The sequence below is a fragment of the Cibotium barometz genome, chromosome 60, assembly GCF_041138505.1.
Source record: "Cibotium barometz isolate CiBa-2024 chromosome 60, ASM4113850v1, whole genome shotgun sequence".
NCBI classification, from domain to species: Eukaryota; Viridiplantae; Streptophyta; class Polypodiopsida; order Cyatheales; family Cibotiaceae; genus Cibotium; species Cibotium barometz.
The window spans coordinates 13,854,743-13,877,442 of record NC_141105.1 but is presented as its reverse complement, the minus strand read 5'-3'; the positions used below and the strand labels follow the sequence as shown (position 1 = coordinate 13,877,442).

Genomic DNA, 22,700 nt, shown 5'->3' with positions numbered 1-22,700 from the left:
TGTAAAAACACACAACAAAGTGGAACAGAAACTGAACAAAGAATAGAGAGTACACAAGAATTGGAGAGAATCGAAAAATTTCTTTCAATAATACTGAGAGTAGTACAAATGATGGCTCCGCACACCCGTGCGCTCCCAGAGTGGAGCTTCGATGGCGATCGAGACAGATACTAGATGAAGGGCTATGTGTCCAAGACGTTATTTTGGTATGTACTCTGTCATTTAAATCGGAGCCTTTATAACTTTTTGCGGGGAGAATCTGCTCTTCATGCGTCTCAGGAATTGAGTGATTGGAAGACATGTGCCTTCCTTGAAAGCAGAAGGGGAAGTGGTGGTGCTTCTTCAAATCTCGAACGCAAATTGCTAAAAGGTGATTTTGGACAAGAGATACAGGAGCCAGAGGAGTACTTGCTTGAGAGCTCAGTGAGAGTTCATGGTCCAGGATGTCTGGAAACATTCTTGGGATATCACTTCTCCAGATGGTTCTTTGGTTGTTTGCGGACGTTGCCAGAAGGAAGACGGGTTGAAACAGACCCCGAGAGTGTGGTGCCTGGAAGACCTTAGGTGGGTCACCCATCATGAGGGGGACAGTCGAAGGATGTTGGTGCCTGAAGAGCTCGAGTTCGAAGGCATGTACGTAATTGAAGGTGGTGGTGCCATCCGGTGCTGCCAGGATGGTGTGCGCATGCGGAACCGAACCTGGCGGAGCAGGAGTCACTGGTTGAAAAGCCAGAAAACGGATTCAGCACCGAATTGTTCCAGAGGGTTTCTTCAAGGGAGCCGTTGGAGCGACTTCATCGACGAGTTGGTATTAGGCCAAGATGTGTTGGTGAGAGGGGGTGTTGGAAAGGTCACCTCCCCATCTATAAGCCCCCAAATGAGGAGAGCATGGGGGAGGGAGACTGGGATCTGACTGTCTGCCACATGGGCATCTGTTTGGATGCCATGTGGGCAAGAGTCAGCGGGGGATAAGAGTTGAGAGGGGGCTGCCACATGGACAGCAGCATGGCTGTCATGTGGGCAGCATACCTCAGCAGATCTGGAGCCGGAAGATGGCGTGGATCTAGAACAGAGAAAGAGGCGTTGAGATGTTTTACAGATCTGGGTTTCTCATATGCAGGGTGGAGCTGTCCGTCCATCTCAGGTAGATGCAACCTTATCTGGAATTAGTGACTACTACCATACAGTTGCTGATTCCAGGAGACGTGAGATTCTCAGACGTGAGATTGGTATGTGCCAGTAGTTAGCATCCCTACAGAGGGAAGAGCAGAAGAGGCCCACAGATGCTTGGATTCAGGAGCGCCTTGCTGCAGCAAGGACTCATATGCAGACATTGTTGGATCAGAGAGTAGAGTACGCCTTTCATGCACGAGAATCCTTTTGGATTCAGATGGGTGGCAGAGTACGCCTTTCATGCACGAGAATCCTTTTGGATTCAGATGGGTGGCAGAGTCAACAAACACTTCTTCTCCACTCATGGGCCCAGACATAGTAGAGATAGTGTTTTGCAGCTTGTTGACTCAGACGGTGTGTTGCAGTCAGATCTTGATGCCGTCATGTGTATAGCGATAGATTTTTATGCGTCCCTTCTTACTGCAGATCCGCGCACACAGGCCATAGATGTTGCCAGAGAGGTCATTTGGCAGTGTATCCCTGTATTGGTAAAGGATGAGATGTCTGTTTCTCTTGATGCACCTTTCACCAATGCAGAATTCAGGACTGCTTTACTTGCCCTTCACAAGGGCAAATGTCCAGCTCAGATGGACTTCCCCCTTCCTTCTTTATTACTTTTTGGGAGCAGATTGGTGATTACATTACATCAGCCCTGCAGGGCGTTTGGGACTCTGGCGAGATGCCTGACTCACTTACAGATGGTCTCATCCATCTCATCCCGAAGGGGGGTAATAGAAATTGTGTCACAATGGAGACCCATCACTCTATTAGGCACTTTCTACAAGATTCTGGCGAAAGCCATCAGTCTGCGAAATCTAGAAGAAACAGGTTTTTGGCTACAGGTATTTCTTCTAGATTTGATTCATGACACGCAGACAGGGTTTGTGCATGGTAGAAGTATTTTTGATAATATTTTCTCATTTTGGGAGGCTTCAAAATGGGCCATGCAGAGCGGCCAGAGGTTGGCCATTCTACTCTTGGACTTGAGAAAGCTTACGACAGAGTAGACTGGGATTTTTTGGAGGGTACTCTCTCTCGCTTTGGTTTTTCAGATGCATGGATTAGAGGAGTATCCTCTCTCTACATATCAGCCCATAGCCAGGTGCTTATTGGGGGGGTAAGAGGTGACAGATTTCAGATCTCTAGATCAGTCCGCCAGGGATGTCCTCTTTCCTTTTTTTATTTGTGGAGGAAGCTATGAGTATCTACCTCAGATCTCAAGCTGATATCTTTGGGCTGAGACTTCCCCTCCGTCGGGAAGAAGAGCTCCTGGATATGAGTTGGCAGATGACACGGCTGTTTTTTTGGATGCCTCCCCTAGGACACTCACCTCTTTTCGGATTGCCTTGGATTTATTTTGCACGGCTGCAGGTGCACACATAAATTGGCATAAATCCAATGGTTTTTGGATTTGCAATGATGACATCCCGGATTGGGGTAATGATATTGGTTTCACATGGGTACAGAGGGTGTCTCCATCAAATATTTGGGCTGCCAGGTTGGGGTGGGCATCTCTCCATCACAACAGTTTGCTCTGTTGTTGGAGAGCATCAGACGAAAGCTCCTTTTCTGGAGCTCAGCCAAACTTGACTTGGCATCCAGAGTGGTGGTGGTTAACCAGGTTCTTTTAGCCACAACATGGTTTGTATGCTCTTGTTGGTGCCACTCTAGGGATTGTATCACTCAGCTCAGGAGGCCCATACGAAACTTTCTATGGAGTGGTCTAGATGGCACATCTGATGTTTCAGCCAGGGTGGCTTGGGAGAACTTGATTCTTCCTTTAAGAGAAGGGGGTTTGAATATCATTGACCCGGATTTGCAGTGCAGAGCCTTACTCTGCAAGGTCATTGTGAGAGGACTTATGCCAGGGCAAGAGCCTTGGAAGGATTTTTTTATCAGATGCATACAGTCCCCACGCCCACTTCAGGAGATGATTGGAGACACAGTAACAGATGGATTTTCACCTCAGCCCACCTCAGATCTCCTTCCTCCCCTCTGATGGTTGCTATCCTAAAAGCATGGGTCAGCTTCAGGAGTACTCTTCGCAGGATTCCCCCGTTCACTCATGAAGAGATTGAAAGGCAGCCAGTCATGTGGAATGACAGTATTTTGGATGAGCATGGCAGACCACTTGAAGCCTCTATGTACATGCAGTGGTCCAGATGGGAGAGGGGTGGGAGCATGGAAAGCCTTCAGGAAGCTTCCTACAGACCGATAGGCACAATTGATTCTTCATCTCAGACGGAGTGCAAGGAGAGTTGTTCCACCTGGATGGGGGCTTTTTCCAGATGGGGCATTCCTTTGTAGGTGATTGCTTTACGTAACACACATGAGGATGCCCTCGTCTATGATGTTTCTTCAGGGGGTAGGCTGTCCAGATCCACAGACGGTATTTTGTTGGATGTATCGTTTCAGCCAGTCAGGATAGTGGGCTTCATGGAGCATGGCTCTACTTCATAGTGGTACTTGGATCCTGATCCGCTGCTCATTGCCCTGGTCTCATGGAGGCTATGGCTCTCTGGAGGTGTCCCAATAAAGTTTTTGCAGTGGGACCCTAGGGAATGGGAGTGGATAGAGGAAGGGCACCGAGATAAGGGCATCCCCTTCTTTCGATACACGGTCAGTAATGCCAGGAAATTCCAGCTCAGCTGTAGGGGTTGGAGGCCCACTAGAGCTCCTCATTGGGAGAATTTTTAGATTTTTGTAGACTTGCAGAAAATTTTTTGGCAGAGGCTCTGGGATTTTGCTTTGAAAATATTTGAAGAATTGGAAATGGGTTTTCTCCTTGTTGCGCACACACACGAAGACACAGACTAAATCTTTATTGTTATATCTGGAGAGTTGAAGTCAGGGGATGTTTTGACTATGGAGGACATGTTAGCTCAAATTGGGAAAAAAATTGGACCGTGGCTCTCAAAAGAAGGAATCAGAAGTAGCTATCTTACATAGGATGGTAGATTGGAGGAGGTTCATTGAGCCACATTTGAAAAAAGGAGATGATGCACTAATAGTTCATACAAATCCACATTTAAACTTTAGGTTTAGCTTGCATAACAATACTCCAATGATGCAATGGAAGCACTACTCAATAGATGGAGATGACTTATGGAGTCAACAACCATAATATGCTTTATTGGAAAAGGAAGAAATAGATTATTTCTTTCAAAAAATAAAGCACTCGACATAGATGAAATGAAAGGATTGCAGGCATTCATTTCTCATGTTGGAAGTATGATGCAAAAACACCCAGAGCAGTCAAATAAAAATACTAAGATAATTAATTCAAATGAAGCTCTTGTTGAATATCTAAAAGGATAAGATAATTTAGCGAGCATAGAATGCTTCGATTTATTTTGGCCACAACAAGATGAGTCGAGAAGGTTTGAATTTCTTAGAGATACTATAACTAAAGATATGGAATCTGATGCAAAGCAATGCCTTTTACCTCGCGGAAGGAAAGGTGATAAGCCCTTGCCAGAGTTTGTAACATCTGATGAAATCGTAATAGAGGGCCTTTTTGTTGCCATTTGGGTAGTTGATCCAAAATCAAAATTAGATGACCAAGGGGGACCAATTTGAAGGGATGAAATGTAGCTTTGTGGTATGAACCAAAACCTTTGAAAAGTCTCCCAAAAAAGTAATAATACAATGAAACAACTTTATGAGGGTTGTTTGCAAAAGAAACGTGAATGGGTTCCAAACAAAGAGGGCTTGAGTGAAGTGGAGGTGAGTAGCATTGTTCATTGTTGGAAGTCCAGGACTCGAAGTCTGAAAAAGAAGCATGGGTATGATGTGGATAAAGTCATCATGATCCTAGACACAGCAGTTGCATTCATATTATTAAACATCATTTAAAATAGAATCAATCCATCTCAAAATGCTCTAACTGAGTCTGCCATGACTCTGAAAGAGATTCGGAGACATAAGAGGAGATATCTTATGCATCGTTTTCAACAAACGGTTCCCCAATATTCCGTTAATGAGGATTGCCACTTGTGGTCGAAGGTACGGTGAACAACTCGACTATCCTGATCAATTGCTTACCCGGTCGAGGACGTGGTTCTTGTAAAATCCTTTGACAGTGGCGTCTGAGAAGAATGCGTCTTCAGGCCCGCATTGCGATCGAGCCCACTGAACGTACTGCGCTTTACCGCCGTAGTCGCGCCAGTTATTACAGAGACTGAGAATCAATCGTATTCCCAGTCGCTTCGCTTCGACGCTGACCACAAAATCAAGGCCCACCTGGAATGACCAAGCAAGTTGGACCAGAAGCCAGCCAGAGACTTACTAACGTGCGAATGGGACGTCGTAACATCATTTCTGGCGTCAATATTGCAATCGGAGTATTTTCTGGTCTCATTCTCAACATAAGAAGAAATGCGATGCAGGCCGCGGACTATTCCAATCGATCTTACTTGAAAAACGTTCTCATCGTAAACTCCGGGAGAGGTTTGAAGGGCCTCGTAACCAGATCCGTCATTAAAAGCCCAGGCGCGGCATACATTCAGGCCCGCAGCTGCTGCAGCTTCTTCCAGCTGCAACGCAGTCGCCCTCGGCCTGGAGGAGGAATCGACGCTGATAGCCATCAGAAAGTTAGCATTGAATCCATTGAGATACAAGGCTTGACCATCTACTAAAAATTGTGCTCCTTGGGTGACAACGAAGGAGGACTGCCACAAAGAAATTTCCATTTATCTATAGAAACGTCAAAATAAGAATACTTATTTTCAGAAAAAAAGTCATTGATTCCAAGTCATTTTTAGTGTGTTTAACCACAAAAGTAAGAGAAAAAAGTAGCCAATCTTAGATAAATCCTAAATTTTAGAATCTTTTAAGAAAATAAGATTGTTTTGATCATATACCAATGATTATGATTTACTATAAACTAGTATTACCAAACTTTTATGATTATGACTTTTATGTCGTATTACCAATTTAGTGTTAAAGTTTAACTTGAAAGAACATAAACTTGAAAGGACATATATTTCAATCATAGATCAATATAAATTCGATTCTAGGAGCATATATTTCAGTCCTAGTGTCGTGTACATCCATCATAGATTCATAGCTCAGTGTATAAAGAGTTCAATCTCATAGTCCTAGACCCAAGAACATGTACAATTTTATAGATAGTTGTAACTTTACAAAGTAGGCATAACGATGATCTTGGCAAGTAATCTACCAAACAATAAATATAAAATCTATGATGGTAATGTATAACATAGTAGCCGATTGAGTCGTCAAACAAATACTAGCACATAGGGGGTAAACAATTATCTAATCTAAGACTATCTGAGGGAAGCAGTTGCATAGCATATGGCTGTGTAGATGGGTACCAACAGATAGCTAACTGTACCTCTACAGTTGTATCCCCAATCAGTGCTGCACATGCATTGTGTGCCTCTTGTTGCAACTGTGTATTCAACTCTTTTAGGATCTTCAATTGGGCATGTAGAGCAACAATCTGGTTTTTAAACTCAGACTCAATGTGCAGTCTTTCGATTTCCAAATGCTGAACTTGCTTGAACTGGGCTATGTTCTCTTCATATAATTGTGCCACAAGTTACTCTGATGGCCCATATAATGCCTTAAATAACTATGATCTCATGATTGTGACTTTGAGATGGCCACATGTATGCTTGTCCTTATAAGAGGACAAGTGTGGGAGGGAACTTGCAAGGAGGGGGTGGAAACCCCCCCTTAAGGAATTCTGAAAAGGCTAGAAGATCTAGCCAAAGAAGGTGATAGCCTCGCAGATCTTTCTTAGCAAGTTTGATTACCTAGATTCCTTTAATGAACTCCACATATAGAAATTTAGCAAAGTATATTGCCACTTTGTTTTGGATCAGTGCCTTTTCATATACATTGACATAGATTCGATGCACATTTTGCCAAATGTGCTTGTCTCAAATTATGTAATTTTCCATCAGCCATGCTAGTCAAATGATTGGGTCGGGGTGGTTCCACCTTCCTCTCTTGTTCTTTTGTGTCTCCTAGCTTGCCTACTCATAGCTTCACCTTCATTGGCCTCTAAGGGCTAGATTTCCAATAACTCCTACTTGAAACAATATTATTCACTTCCTTCTATTGCATGCCCTTAAGAATTAGTGCACATGGTGTTGGTTATTACTTTGTATGTGATAATTAGTCATGTAAGACCTAAGAAATGATAAATCTAATATGCATTGCTACTTGGCACATCGAGAATCCTCTTTGTGCACCTCTTGCATCAATGGATGCTTACTTGCTCTTTTGGAACATTTTGGTTCCCTAGGCGCGAGAGAGGAGGTCCCTCTCCATTCTTGTAGAGAGTGACTGGATGGAGAGAGTGAAGTCACGCAATTGGATGCTACACGTGTGGCAGTATGCAAGTTTTGCATGCATCAAATTTAACATTCATGAGGCAGCCACATGTGATGCTGGATGCAAGATGCAAATGTTACATGTAGTATGCTCGATGCAAGTTAAATGATGTCACATATACCATGCAAGATGCAAACTATTACATGTACTATGCACGATGAAGATGCAATGAATTAACAAAGAAGAGGAATATTGTTTTATAATTGCAATCTTTAATTATAGATAACAAAAACTCATATATATTGATAACAACATATAGGCTGGTGGGGCTAATGCCAAATGCCAAATATAGATTTTATTTCATAATGATTTGATTATAATAAGTTTGACACATGGGATCCAAATAAATATCAGTGTAGTATGAGCTCGGGGCATCACTAGAGTTACCTCCATTGAAAACATGTTCTAGTAGCTCCAAATGGCTTGTGCACGGCTCTACCTAAATAGCTTATTTTGCAAGTGCATTGAATTAGACATATTAGGGTAGCTCTAGAGATGAGAATCTACTTAGAACATGAGGCTTTATAAATCCCATCAAAAGGATAGATGTAGAGACACATATTGCAAGAGTGTGCAAAAGAACTTCAATTTGTGTAAGAGTATACATGTGCTTTTTTATCTTCCATATGAGAGGAGAGTCTATGAGAATGATACATCGTGCACTAGGGTGTCTCGTTGCATATTGATTTAGGGTTGCTAGTTTTGAACTGTGAGATGCTTGAATGATAGCAAAGTTAATGATGCATGTGGTAGTGAAATGTTTAAATGCCTAATTAGACGTTTCCTTATTTAAAGTGTAATTAGTGTGCATGGGGTTTTAGATTTAGGGTGACACATGGGATGCAAATATTTTAATTTCAATGTCTCAAATTGTGCATTTGGAATGCAAATGCTTTAGTCTAGATTTCAATGGCGGCAAATGCCAAATGCTTTTTGATTTAGGGTTTAGGGTTTTGATCTAGGATTGCAACTTACGTTTAGATTTAGGATTGCTAGTTTAGCGATTCAAATGGAATGCAAATGGTTTAATTTTCTTTATTCTATAAATTTCAATTGCAAATGCCAAATGTTTTTTGATTTAGGGCTGCATTTTGATTTAGAATTGCAACCTGCATTTTGGTTTAGGATTGCTAGTTTAGTAATAATTCAGATGGAATTCTATAAATTGCTTTATTTTATACATTGCTTTAGTCTAATTTGCTTTATTATATAAATTTCAACTGTAAATGCTTTTTGATTTAGTGTTGCAGTTTCACTTGTAAATGCAACTTGCATTTTGATTTAAAGTACCAATTTAATTGATGAACATGAACCGTGAGATGCTTGAATGATAGTAAACTTAATTATGCATATGATCGTGTATATGCTTAGATGTTTTCTTATATGCCATTGAAACTTTCTATATCTCATTAATTGCTCTTATATTAGTGTAAAAGTGTGGCAATGGATCTCATAACCCATATTATCACGTATAACCATGCATGACCTAAAATTATTCTTGAGGAATAAATTACCCTTTTCTTTACACTAAAGATTTTCCATCCATATATAACATTATCTTTCATCATGTACAAAGATGTAGAATTATCTTTCATAAAGAAAATTTTAACATTATCTGTCATATACAAAGAAATTTCCATTTATATATAGAAACGTCAAAATAAGAATGCTTATTTTGAGAAAAAAGTCATTGATTCCAAGTAACTCATTTTTAGTGTGTTTAACCACAAAGAAATTTCCATTTATATATAGAAACGTCAAAATAAGAATACTTATTTTGAGAAAAAAGTCATTGATTCCAAGTCATTTTTAGTGTGTTTAACCACAAAAGTAAGAGAAAAAAGTAGCCAATCTTAGATAAATCCTAAATTTTAGAATCTTTTAAGAAAATAAGATTGTTTTGATCATATACCAATGATTATGATTTACTATAAACTAGTATTACCAAACTTTTATGATTATGACTTTTATGTCTTATTACCAATTTAGTGTTAAAGTTTAACTTGAAAGAACATAAACTTGAAAGGACATATATTTCAATCATAGATCAATATAAATTCGATTCTAGGAGCATATATTTCAGTCCTAGCGTGGTGTACATCCATCATAGATTCACAGGTCAGTGTATAAAGAGTTCAATCTCATAGTCCTAGACCCAAGAACATGTACAATTTTATAGATAGTTGTAACTTTACAAAGTAGGCATAACGATGATCTTGGCAAGTAATCTACCAAACAATAAATATAAAATCTACGATGGTAATGTATAACATAGTAGCCGATTGAGTCGTCAAACAAATACTAGCACATAGGGGGTAAACAATTATCTAATCTAAGACTATCTGAGGGAAGCAGTTGCATAGCATATGGCTGTGTAGATGGGTACCAACAGATAGCTAACTGTACCTCTACAGTTGTATCCCCAATCAGTGATGCACATGCATTGTGTGCCTCTTGTTGCAACTGTGTATTCAACTCTTTTAGGATATTCAATTGGGCATGTAGAGCAACAATCTGGTTTTTAAACTTAGACTCAATGTGCAGTCTTTCGATTTCCAAATGCTGAACTTGCTTGAACTGGGCTATGTTCTCTTCATATAATTGTGCCACAAGTTACTCTGATGGCCCATGTAATGCCTTAAATAACTATGATCTCATGATTGTGACTTTGAGATGGCCACATGTATGCTTGTCCTTATAAGAGGACAAGTGTGGGAGGGAACTTGCAAGGAGGGGGTGGAAACCCCCCCTTAAGGAATTCTGAAAAGGCTAGAAGATCTAGCCAAAGAAGGTGATAGCCTCGCAGATCTTTCTTAGCAAGTTTGATTACCTAGATTCCTTTAATGAACTCCACATATAGAAATTTAGCAAAGTATATTGCCACTTTGTTTTGGATCAGTGCCTTTTCATATACATTGACATAGATTCGATGCACATTTTGCCAAATGTGCTTGTCTCAAATTATGTAATTTTCCATCAGCCATGCTAGTCAAATGATTGGGTCGGGGTGGTTCCACCTTCCTCTCTTGTTCTTTTGTGTCTCCTAGCTTGCCTACTCATAGCTTCACCTTCATTGGCCTCTAAGGGCTAGATTTCCAATAACTCCTACTTGAAACAATATTATTCACTTCCTTCTATTGCATGCCCTTAAGAATTAGTGCACATGGTGTTGGTTATTACTTTGTATGTGATAATTAGTCATGTAAGACCTAAGAAATGATAAATCTAATATGCATTGCTACTTGGCACATCGAGAATCCTCTTTGTGCACCTCTTGCATCAATGGATGCTTACATGCTCTTTTGGAACATTTTGGTTCGCTAGGCGCGAGAGAGGAGGTCCCTCTCCATTCTTGTAGAGAGTGACTGGATGGAGAGAGTGAAGTCACGCAATTGGATGCTACACGTGTGGCAGTATGCAAGTTTTGCATGCATCAAATTTAACATTCATGAGGCAACCACATGTGATGCTGGATGCAAGATGCAAATGTTACATGTAGTATGCTCGATGCAAGTTAAATGATGCTACATATACCATGCAAGATGCAAACTATTACATGTACTATGCACGATGAAGATGCAATGAATTAACAAAGAAGAGGAATTATATTGTTTTATAATTGCAATCTTTAATTATAGATAACAAAAACTCATATATATTGATCACAACATATAGGCTGGTGGGGCTAATGCCAAATGCCAAATATAGATTTTATTTCATAATGATTTGATTATAATAAGTTTGACACATGGGATCCAAATAAATATCAGTGTAGTATGAGCTCAGGGCATCACTAGAGTTACCTCCATTGAAAACATGTTCTAGTAGCTCCAAATGGCTTGTGCACGGCTCTACCTAAATAGCTTATTTTGCAAGTGCATTGAATTAGACATATTAGGGTAGCTCTAGAGATGAGAATCTACTTAGAACATGAGGCTTTATAAATCCCATCAAAAGGATAGATGTAGAGACACATATTGACAAGAGTGTGCAAAAGAACTTCAATTTGTGTAAGAGTATACATGTGCTTTTTTATCTTCCATATGAGAGGAGAGTCTATGAGAATGATACATTGTGCACTAGGGTGTCTCGTTGCATATTGATTTAGGGTTGCTAGTTTTGAACTGTGAGATGCATGAATGATAGCAAAGTTAATGATGCATGTGGCAGTGAAATGTTTAAATGCCTAATTAGACGTTTCCTTAATTAAAGTGTAATTAGTGCATGGGGTTTTATATTTAGGGTGATGCATGGGATGCAAATATTTTAATTTCAATGTCTCAAATTGTGCATTTGGAATGCAAATGCTTTAGTCTAGATTTCAATGGCCGCAAATGCCAAATGCTTTTTGATTTAGGGTTTTATGGTTTTGATCTAGGATTGCAACTTACGTTTTGGTTTAGGATTGTTAGTTTAGCAATTCAAATGGAATGCAAATGGTTTAATTTTCTTTATTCTATAAATTTCAATTGCAAATGCCAAATGTTTTTTGATTTAGGGCTGTATTTTGATTTAGAATTGCAACCTGCATTTTGGTTTAGGATTGCTAGTTTAGTAATAATTCAGATGGAATTCTATAAATTGCTCTATTTTATACATTGCTTTAGTCTAATTTGCTTTATTATAAAAATTTCAACTGTAAATGCTTTTTGATTTAGTGTTGCAGTTTCACTTGTAAATGCAACTTGCATTTTGATTTAAAGTACCAATTTAATTGATGAACATGAACCGCGAGATGCTTGAATGATAGTAAACTTAATTATGCATATGATCGTGTATATGCTTAGATGTTTTCTTATATGCCATTGAAACTTTCTATATCTCATTAATTGCTCTTATATTAGTGTAAAAGTGTGGCAATGGATCTCATAACCCATACTATCACGTATAACCATGCATGACCTAAAATTATTCTTGAGGAATAAATTACCCTTTTCTTTACACTAAAGATTTTCCATCCATATATAACATTATCTTTCATCATGTACAAAGATGTAGCATTATCTTTCATAAAGAAAATTTTAACATTATCTATCATATACAAAAAAATTTCCATTTATATATAGAAACGTCAAAATAAGAATGCTTATTTTGAGAAAAAAGTCATTGATTCCAAGTAACTCATTTTTAGTGTGTTTAACCACAAAGAAATTTCCATTTATATATAGAAACGTCAAAATAAGAATACTTATTTTGAGAAAAAAGTCATTGATTCCAAGTCATTTTTAGTGTGTTTAACCACAAAAGTAAGAGAAAAAAGTAGCCAATCTTAGATAAATCCTAAATTTTAGAATCTTTTAAGAAAATAAGATTGTTTTGATCATATACCAATGATTATGATTTACTATAAACTAGTATTACCAAACTTTTATGATTATGACTTTTATGTCTTATTACCAATTTAGTGTTAAAGTTTAACTTGAAAGAACATAAACTTGAAAGGACATATATTTCAATCATAGATCAATATAAATTCGATTCTAGGAGCATATATTTCAGTCCTAGTGTCGTGTACATCCATCATAGATTCATAGCTCAGTGTATAAAGAGTTTAATCTCGTAGTCCTAGACCCAAGAACATGTACAATTTTATAGATAGTTGTAACTTTACAAAGTAGGCATAACGATGATCTTGGCAAGTAATCTACCAAACAATAAATATAAAATCTATGATGGTAATGTATAACATAGTAGCCGATTGAGTCGTCAAACAAATACTAGCACATAGGGGGTAAACAATTATCTAATCTAAGACTATCTGAGGGAAGCAGTTGCATAGCATATGGCTGTGTAGATGGGTACCAATAGATAGCTAACTGTACCTCTACAGTTGTATCCCCAATCAGTGATGCACATGCATTGTGTGCCTCTTGTTGCAACTGTGTATTCAACTCTTTTAGGATATTCAATTGGGCATGTAGAGCAACAATCTGGTTTTTAAACTTAGACTCAATGTGCAGTCTTTCGATTTCCAAATGCTGAACTTGCTTGAACTGGGCTATGTTCTCTTCATATAATTGTGCCACAAGTTACTCTGATGGCCCATGTAATGCCTTAAATAACTATGATCTCATGATTGTGACTTTGAGATGGCCACATGTATGCTTGTCCTTATAAGAGGACAAGTGTGGGAGGGAACTTGCAAGGAGGGGGTGGAAACTCCCCCTTAAGGAATTCTGAAAAGGCTAGAAGATCTAGCCAAAGAAGGTGATAGCCTCGCAGATCTTTCTTAGCAAGTTTGATTACCTAGATTCCTTTAATGAACTCCACATATAGAAATTTAGCAAAGTATATTGCCACTTTGTTTTGGATCAGTGCCTTTTCATATACATTGACATAGATTTGATGCACATTTTGCCAAATGTGCTTGTCTCAAATTTTGTAATTTTCCATCAGCCATGCTAGTCAAATGATTGGGTCGGGGTGGTTCCACCTTCCTCTCTTGTTCTTTTGTGTCTCCTAGCTTGCCTACTCATAGCTTCACCTTCATTGGCCTCTAAGGGCTAGATTTCCAATAACTCCTCCTTGAAACAATATTATTCACTTCCTTCTATTGCATGCCCTTAAAAATTAGTGCACATGGTGTTGGTTATTACTTTGTATGTGATAATTAGTCATGTAAGACCTAAGAAATGATAAATCTAATATGCATTGCTACTTGGCACATCGAGAATCCTCTTTGTGCACCTCTTGCATCAATGGATGCTTACTTGCTCTTTTGGAACATTTTGGTTCCCTAGGCACGAGAGAGGAGGTCCCTCTCCATTCTTGTAGAGAGTGACTGGATGGAGAGAATGAAGTCACGCAATTGGATGCTACACGTGTGGCAGTATGCAAGTTTTGCATGCATCAAATTTAACATTCATGAGGCAGCCACATGTGATGCTGGATGCAAGATGCAAATGTTACATGTAGTATGCTCGATGCAAGTTAAATGATGTTACATATACCATGCAAGATGCAAACTATTACATGTACTATGCACGATGAAGATGCAATGAATTAACAAAGAAGAGGAATATTGTTTTATAATTGCAATCTTTAATTATAGATAACAAAAACTCATATATATTGATAACAACATATAGGCTGGTGGGGCTAATGCCAAATGCCAAATATAGATTTTATTTCATAATGATTTGATTATAATAAGTTTGACACATGGGATCCAAATAAATATCAGTGTAGTATGAGCTCGGGGCATCACTAGAGTTACCTCCATTGAAAACATGTTCTAGTAGCTCCAAATGGCTTGTGCACGGCTCTACCTAAATAGCTTATTTTGCAAGTGCATTGAATTAGACATATTAGGGTAGCTCTAGAGATGAGAATCTACTTAGAACATGAGGCTTTATAAATCCCATCAAAAGGATAGATGTAGAGACACATATTGCAAGAGTGTGCAAAAGAACTTCAATTTGTGTAAGAGTATACATGTGCTTTTTTATCTTCCATATGAGAGGAGAGTCTATGAGAATGATACATTGTGCACTAGGGTGTCTCGTTGCATATTGATTTAGGGTTGCTAGTTTTGAACTGTGAGATGCTTGAATGATAGCAAAGTTAATGATGCATGTGGTAGTGAAATGTTTAAATGCCTAATTAGATGTTTCCTTATTTAAAGTGTAATTAGTGCATGGGGTTTTAGATTTAGGGTGACGCATGAAATGCAAATATTTTAATTTCAATGTCTCAAATTGTGCATTTGGAATGCAAATGCTTTAGTCTAGATTTCAATGGCGGCAAATGCCAAATGCTTTTTGATTTAGGGTTTAGGGTTTTGATCTAGGATTGCAACTTACGTTTTGGTTTAGGATTGCTAGTTTAGCGATTCAAATGAAATGCAAATGGTTTAATTTTCTTTATTCTATAAATTTCAATTGCAAATGCCAAATGCTTTTTGATTTAGGACTGCATTTTGATTTAGAATTGCAACCTGCATTTTGGTTTAGGATTGCTAGTTTAGTAATAATTCAGATGGAATTCTATAAATTGCTTTATTTTATACATTGCTTTAGTCTAATTTGCTTTATTATAAAAATTTCAACTGTAAATGCTTTTTGATTTAGTGTTGCAGTTTCACTTGTAAATGCAACTTGCATTTTGATTTAAAGTACCAATTTAATTGATGAACATGAACCGTGAGATGCTTGAATGATAGTAAACTTAATTATGCATATTGTGAGATCCCTGTTCCCACCGTGCAACGGATTCGGGGTACTAGCAGCGGAAGTAGCACTTCATGCACGGGGCAGGGACCCACACTTGGGGCCTCGTCCCCCACGGATATCTGGACAAGAGACTAATCCGTCGGTTTTTCCAAAACCGAACCCAAAAAAACTTCCCTTACCCGGAAAGCATGGGCGATTCCACCAGGATAACTCTTTACTCTAACGCAGTCAAGATCATTACAGATCAACTGATTTGACTGCACCTTTAACGGTACTTGGTCAAATCAAGGAAGAAACTTGCACTTGGATCATTGCTTTTTTCCCCATCAAGAGGCACAGCCGTTGATTCCTATCCATAGAACAATTTTTATCCGGGATTTACTTCATCTATCGTAATAATAGAAATTAAATCTCGATTTACGGATCCATCAGTCCAGCCTAACCCCATCCGATCCCATGGGTTAGCCAACCGCCCAACCACTGTAGTGATGGGATCCAATTTGGAATTTGGTTAGGTTTTGTCCCGGGTACCAAGGAAAAGAGTTCCAAGGCCCCCTAGCCGGAAGTTCATGCAAACATAAAACTAGCCACACCACTTACACACCTAATATGAAAATTGCCTTTTTCTTAGCATCAGCTAACTTTAAAACAATCCTTTAATGAAACCATAGTACCATTGATCACAATCTTCCAATTTATCCAGTTGATTCATAATTTCCCATCATTCCTTCATCAGAGTATCTATGGCATCATTGGCAACTAGAACGCTCACCACCTGTCCACACAGGGGCCTTTTCAATAGTTCCTAGCCCATAATACTCGGCAATATAATCACTTATAAAAATCAAGATGGACTCTCGTTGAAGATCAGCAAGATCAACCAACAGATCCATATAAAGAGCCATGGACTCATCCATTGAAGACCAGCAAGGTCAATCAACCAGATCCATGCCCGGTTTCACAAAACAACTCTTACTCCTTGTTCCAATATCTTCCTCGACGCACGCGTGGGTATCCTATGCGACCCAGAGCTCGAGCACCGTATGGTCAGCACCCTCTAGGATCCTTCGCAGGTGACCTAGCGCTTCACTCATAGGCCGCTTCCTTGGTCCCTCATCCACCGTACCGGAAGCTCACCATTTTAATCGAACCGAGGCTGGTCAAGACCTCGGCCGACCTTGCTACGCGAGACGTCCTCCATTGACTCTCCATCAGCAGTTGCAACTTTATCAGTTAGGTCTCCACGACCTTAATCACAAGACGGTCAAAATGCTTTCCCAGCATTCTTGACATAAAACAGCCATTTACAAACAGCATTTACAAACAGTTTACAAATACAATTTCTATATTAACTCTAATTTTTCCACATTATCCCTCATATAATCCACATTACTTATTCCTCATTCCATTTATATGTGTACTCATCCAATCACATCATTTTCCATCTCTTCACTTCAGATTCCTTCACATCACATATCATATATTCACATCCATACATCCACATCCACATCCACATTCACATCCATACATCCACATCTACATGCTTACCTCCATTTTCACATCCTCATTTATACATCCACATCCCATATCCACATTCATACATACACATCCATATCCACATCCATACATCCACATCCATACATCCACATCCACATGCATACATCCACTATCACGTCCTCATTCATACATCCATATCCACATACATACATACATCCACATCCACATTCCCATTCACATCTATACATCCACATGCATACATCCACTATCACGTCCTCATTCATACATCCATATCCACATACATACATACATCCACATCCACATTCCCATTCACATCTATACATCCACATCTACATCCACATACATACATACATCCACATCCACATTCCACATTCACATCTATACATCCACATCTACATCCATATACATACATATCCACATCCACATTCCACATTCACATCTATACATCCACATCTACATCCACATTCACATATATCCACATCCACATTCCCATTCACATCTATACATACACATCTACATCCACATACATACATACATCCACATCCACGTTCCACATTCACATCTATACAACCACATCTACATCCACATTCACATACATCCACATCTACATTCACATTCACATCTATATCCACATCTATATTCCCATTCACATCTATACATCCACATCTACATCCACATACATACATACATCCATATCCACATTCCACATTCACTTCTATACAACCACGTCTACATCCACATTCACATCTATGCATATACATCTTCATGCATACATCCATTTTCACATGCATACATCCACACTCCCATCTCCACATCCACACATCCACATACATACATCCATTTCCACATTCCCATTCATATAACCCCATATGCCTTCATATCTAATCTTTTATATCACATCCATTCTCACCCTATCACAACCCATATACATCTTATCTCATCTCATACACTTCTTATCTCATCCCATACACATCTTATCACATCTTAACTCATCTTATATGCATCTTATCATATCTTATCACTTCCCATATCTTTTATGCATACTTCTATGCATGAAATTCAATTATGCTAAAAGTAACACTTTTATAATAAAATAATCATCTCTTATGCATACCTCTATGCATGAAATTCAATTATGCTAAAAGTAACACTTTTATAATAAAATATTCATCTCTTATGCATACCTCTATGCATGAAATTCAATTATGCTAAAAGTAACACTTTTGATATAAAAATTGATCCATTATGCATACTTCTATGCATGAAAATAAAAATGATAAAAGTAACACTTTTGATATAAAAATTTATCCATTGTGCATACTTCTATGCATGAAAATAAAAATGATAAAAGTAACACTTTTGATATAAAAATTTATCCATTATGCATACTTCTATGCATGTAAATAAAAATGATAAAAGTAACACTTTTGATATAAAAATTTATCCATTATGCATACTTCTATGCATGTAAATAAAAATGATAAAAGTAACACTTTTGATATAAAAACTTATTCTTTATGCATAATATAAAAATTCAATTTCTCCATGATTATAATGAATTCTTTCAATTAGTCTAGGATGATAATTCCTAGAATATGGTAGGAAGTCCTCTTTTTATGCTTTGAATGAAATTATTTTATGCGTAATTTTTATAAAAATTTTGCCATAGCTCCGCTGCTATGACTGATAAATCTCAATTTTTGTAAGGGATAAAGCTTATCATTAAGGAAATAATTAGAATGGTCTCTAATTGGATCATCAATCCATAATGGATTGAATCATCAATATGCATAAACTAAAAACATAGAAAAAAAACCATTAATTTGGCCTCAAGCATAGCTTAATCTTGGATTAAAGAAAAGCTTTATGAAAAGCTTCATTTGGATTGAGAATGGGTCATGAGTATGACTATTTCTTGAGTGAGAGAGAGAAATTACATAAAAACCATTAGAATTTAAACATAAATGAAAATTAACTTCAATAGCATTTATTAAATTATGTAACTCTTCACTACTATTCACCAATTAACTTCAATAGCATTTAAAAAAACCATACCAATTAAGCTTCTCAAGCTTGAGAGGGGTTGAGAAGAGAGAAACATTGAGAAATTATAGAAAAGAGCAATGTTCACTAATTACCTTACAAATTGCTTGATTCTTTGTTTACGGTAGAGGCCCCCAACCAATCAATTGGTTAAGTATGTTGATGGAGCCACTAATGGGGATGGAAGAAAGAGGGAAGCTCCAAAAACTAGTGAATTATTAAATGAATTCACAGTTCTTGGCTTAGGTGGAGTAGAGTAACGATGCATAAACACTATATATTTTTCAACAAGGGGGAGGCTTCTATTTATAGGAAAAATTGAGCTCCTAACCAAACAAACTGATTCTAGAATTTTCCAAATCAGTTTGGTCAATTTTTGACCATTTTTAGGTCAGTTAAGCTAACTTTTTGGAACTAGACTTGAATGAGGAGAGAGGAGAGATGAAATATCTCAATTTTTATGAGTTTAAAACTCATTCAAGCATGTGAAATATGCACCTCCTTTAAAGAACTCCCCTTCCTTACATATGTGTCATAATGGAATCATTTTAATATTGCTCATAGTTTTTTACTAATAAACCTTGTACATTTTCAACTCTTCAGCTTATGTGAGCATTTACTCATTTTTGGATACCCAAAATATCTCATATTTTTAATATTGCTCATAGTTTTTTACTAATAAACCTACCATCCTCTAATCCAAGAACTCCTACATCATTTGGGGGTGGACAGCCAAAGAATGGGATACATCAATTTGATGCCAAAAAGAGTAGTGACTTCATGAAGAAGAAGCCCTTTCAACCCTTCAAGAAGACTCAAAGAATGGATGATCCAAAGATTGAGGAGTTGAGAAGCAAAGGGCTATGTTTCAAGTGCAAAGAGAGGTGGTCACCCGGGCATGTGTGCAAATCAAAGAAGATTGTGGCCACTATGATCCTCATGGATGAGGAAGAGAACAAGGATGACTCTCATGACATTGAGGAATGGGAGGATTGCAATGAAGAAGCACATGAGGAGTCACTTGAAGACCATTCTTTCATCTCGGAGGATGGTGAGTTTCCGTTTGATCCGGGAGGTGGAGTTAAGGAAAGCCTTGTGGACGGAGACATGCCTACCAATGCAGAAATTTCAGCTTGCATATGCTCTATCTCACAAGAGTTGTTGGCGGGTTGCAAGAACCCAAGCACACTAAGGTTGGTGGGGACCATCAATGGGAGGGTTGCACATATTCTTGTGGATTCCAGGAGCACTCATAGCTTCATCAACTCTAAATCCATCAACTCTCTCAAACTCAACACAAAGAAGACACCTACAACATTCCAAGTGCAAGTGGCAAATGGGGAAAGTGAGAAGACTAGCTTGGTTTGCCTTTCTACAAAAGTGGTTTTATCCTCTTCATACACTTGGGAAGGTGATTTGGTGGTTTTGGATATGGGTCCCATCGACATTATCATGGGGTGTGATTGGTTGGCTTCACTTGGTGACATTCACATGAACCTTCAACAAGGTTTCATGAGCTTTCTACATCATGGGCAACAAGTGGTACTTGCTGCAAATGCACCTAAGAAGCTCTCTTTGATCACTCCAAGGCGACTCAAGAAAGAGATTAAGGCTTTTGGCACTATCTATGTGTTACATGTTACCCAAGAGGGGATGGAAGCCAGTGGACAGCACATAGATGAGGAAATGGCAACTCTTCTTAAGGAGTATGAAGATATTTTGCAAGTGCCAAAGAGTCTACCACCTAAAAGGGAGATTGACTATGCCATAGTACTTGAACCGAATGCAAAGGTTGTCAACAAGCCTCCTTACCGTTTGTCTAAGGTAGAAAGAGAGGAAGTGGCTAAGCAAGTGCAAGATTTGCTTGCTATGGGTCTTATTCAACCTTCACAATCTCCATTTGCATCTCCCGTTCTCTTGGTGAAGAAGAAGGATGGATCCTTTCGCATGTGCATTGATTATCGTGACTTGAACAAGGTCACAATCAAGAATAGGTATCCCATACCTCGCATTGATGATCTTCTTGATGAGCTCAAAGGGGCAAAGTTCTTCACCAAGATTGATTTGAGATCGGGATATCATCAAATAAGGATGAAGGAAGGTGATGAAGAGAAGATAGCATTTAGGACGGAAAGGGGATTGTTTCACTTCATGGTGATGCCCTTTGGTCTTACAAATGCTCCGGCCACTTTTCAAGCATTGATGAATCGGATATTGGCTCCTCTTCTTTTCAAGTTTGTGCTAGTGTTCTTCGATGACATCTTGATCTATAGCAAGAGCAAAGGGGAACATCTATGTCATGTGAAGCAAGTGTTTGAAGTGTTGAGGAAGCACAAGCTTTATGCAAAGGAGAGCAAATGCACATTCATGGTCAATGAAGTGGAATATCTTGGACACTTGGTGGGTGAGAATGGCATAAGGGCTGATCCTAAGAAAGTGGCATGTGTCAAAGAGTGGCCAACACCAAGCAATACAACTCAATTGAGAGGATTTTTGGGATTATCTTCTTTCTATAGAAGATTCATGCAACATTATGCATCCATTGCGGAACCTCTTATCGACTTGCTCAAGAGGGAGGCTTTCTTTTGGGATTCCATTGCCAACAAGAGCTTCAATGAGCTCAAGGAGTTGCTCACTTCAGCCCCTATACTTGTATGTCCGGATTTTGCAAAGACATTTTATGTGAGGGCGGATGCAAGTGGTAGAGGAATTGGGGCAGTTTTGTATCAAGAGCATGGAGTCATTGCATTTGAAAGTAGAAAGCTTACCGAAAAGGAGATGGGGCTTCATGTTTATGAGCAAGAGATGGTAGCCATACTTCATGCCATCAAGAAGTGGCATCACTATCTTTATGGTGCTCATTTCAAGGTGAGAAGTGATCATAGGGTGCTGAAATTTTTCCTCTCCCAACCAAATCTTTCTCCAAAGCAAAAGAGATGGCTGGCCACACTTCAAGGATATGATTTTGAGATATCCTACACACCCGGGAAGGACAATGTAGTGGCAGATGCATTGTCTAGAATGTGGGCATGCACTACAACTTCAATCATGGAGGTATATAGTGAATGGATCAAGGGGATTCAAGAGGAATACCTCATCAATGAAGGTGCTGCCCATATTTATACCAAATTACAGCAAGGTGATGGTGGAGAGTTTCCTCATTACAAGCTTCACAATGGTCTCTTGTGGTACAAGGATAAGGTGTATTTGATTCCTACCTCATTCTACATACCAAAGGTGCTTCATGAGATGCATTCTTCACCACTTTCGGGCCATCTTGGTGTACTCAAAACCTATGATAAAGTGAGCACGAGTTTTTATTGGAAAGGTATATGGGGAGATGTGAAGAAGTTTGTGATGGAATGTGCTTCTTGTCAAAAGAATAAGGATAGCCATCAACTCCCAAGTGGTTTACTTCATCCATTACCTATT

The 22,700-nt window shown here is 38.6% G+C and overlaps 2 protein-coding genes across 4 annotated transcripts in view; both read right to left on the bottom strand.

Annotated features, from left to right (window-relative positions):
• Window positions 1-22,700, bottom strand: part of LOC147605011 (ATP-dependent Clp protease proteolytic subunit-related protein 3, chloroplastic-like) — a 201,049-nt gene that overhangs the window by 3,375 nt on the left and 174,974 nt on the right. The window lies entirely within an intron of this gene.
• Window positions 4,982-5,820, bottom strand: LOC147605012 (mannan endo-1,4-beta-mannosidase 8-like). Its single transcript, XM_086794380.1, has 2 exons — window positions 5,589-5,820; window positions 4,982-5,415 (listed from the first exon to the last, which is right to left on the bottom strand). Exons 1-2 carry the CDS (start codon window positions 5,757-5,759, stop codon window positions 5,206-5,208), a joined length of 381 nt encoding a protein of 126 aa, XP_086650506.1. The 5' UTR covers window positions 5,760-5,820; the 3' UTR covers window positions 4,982-5,205.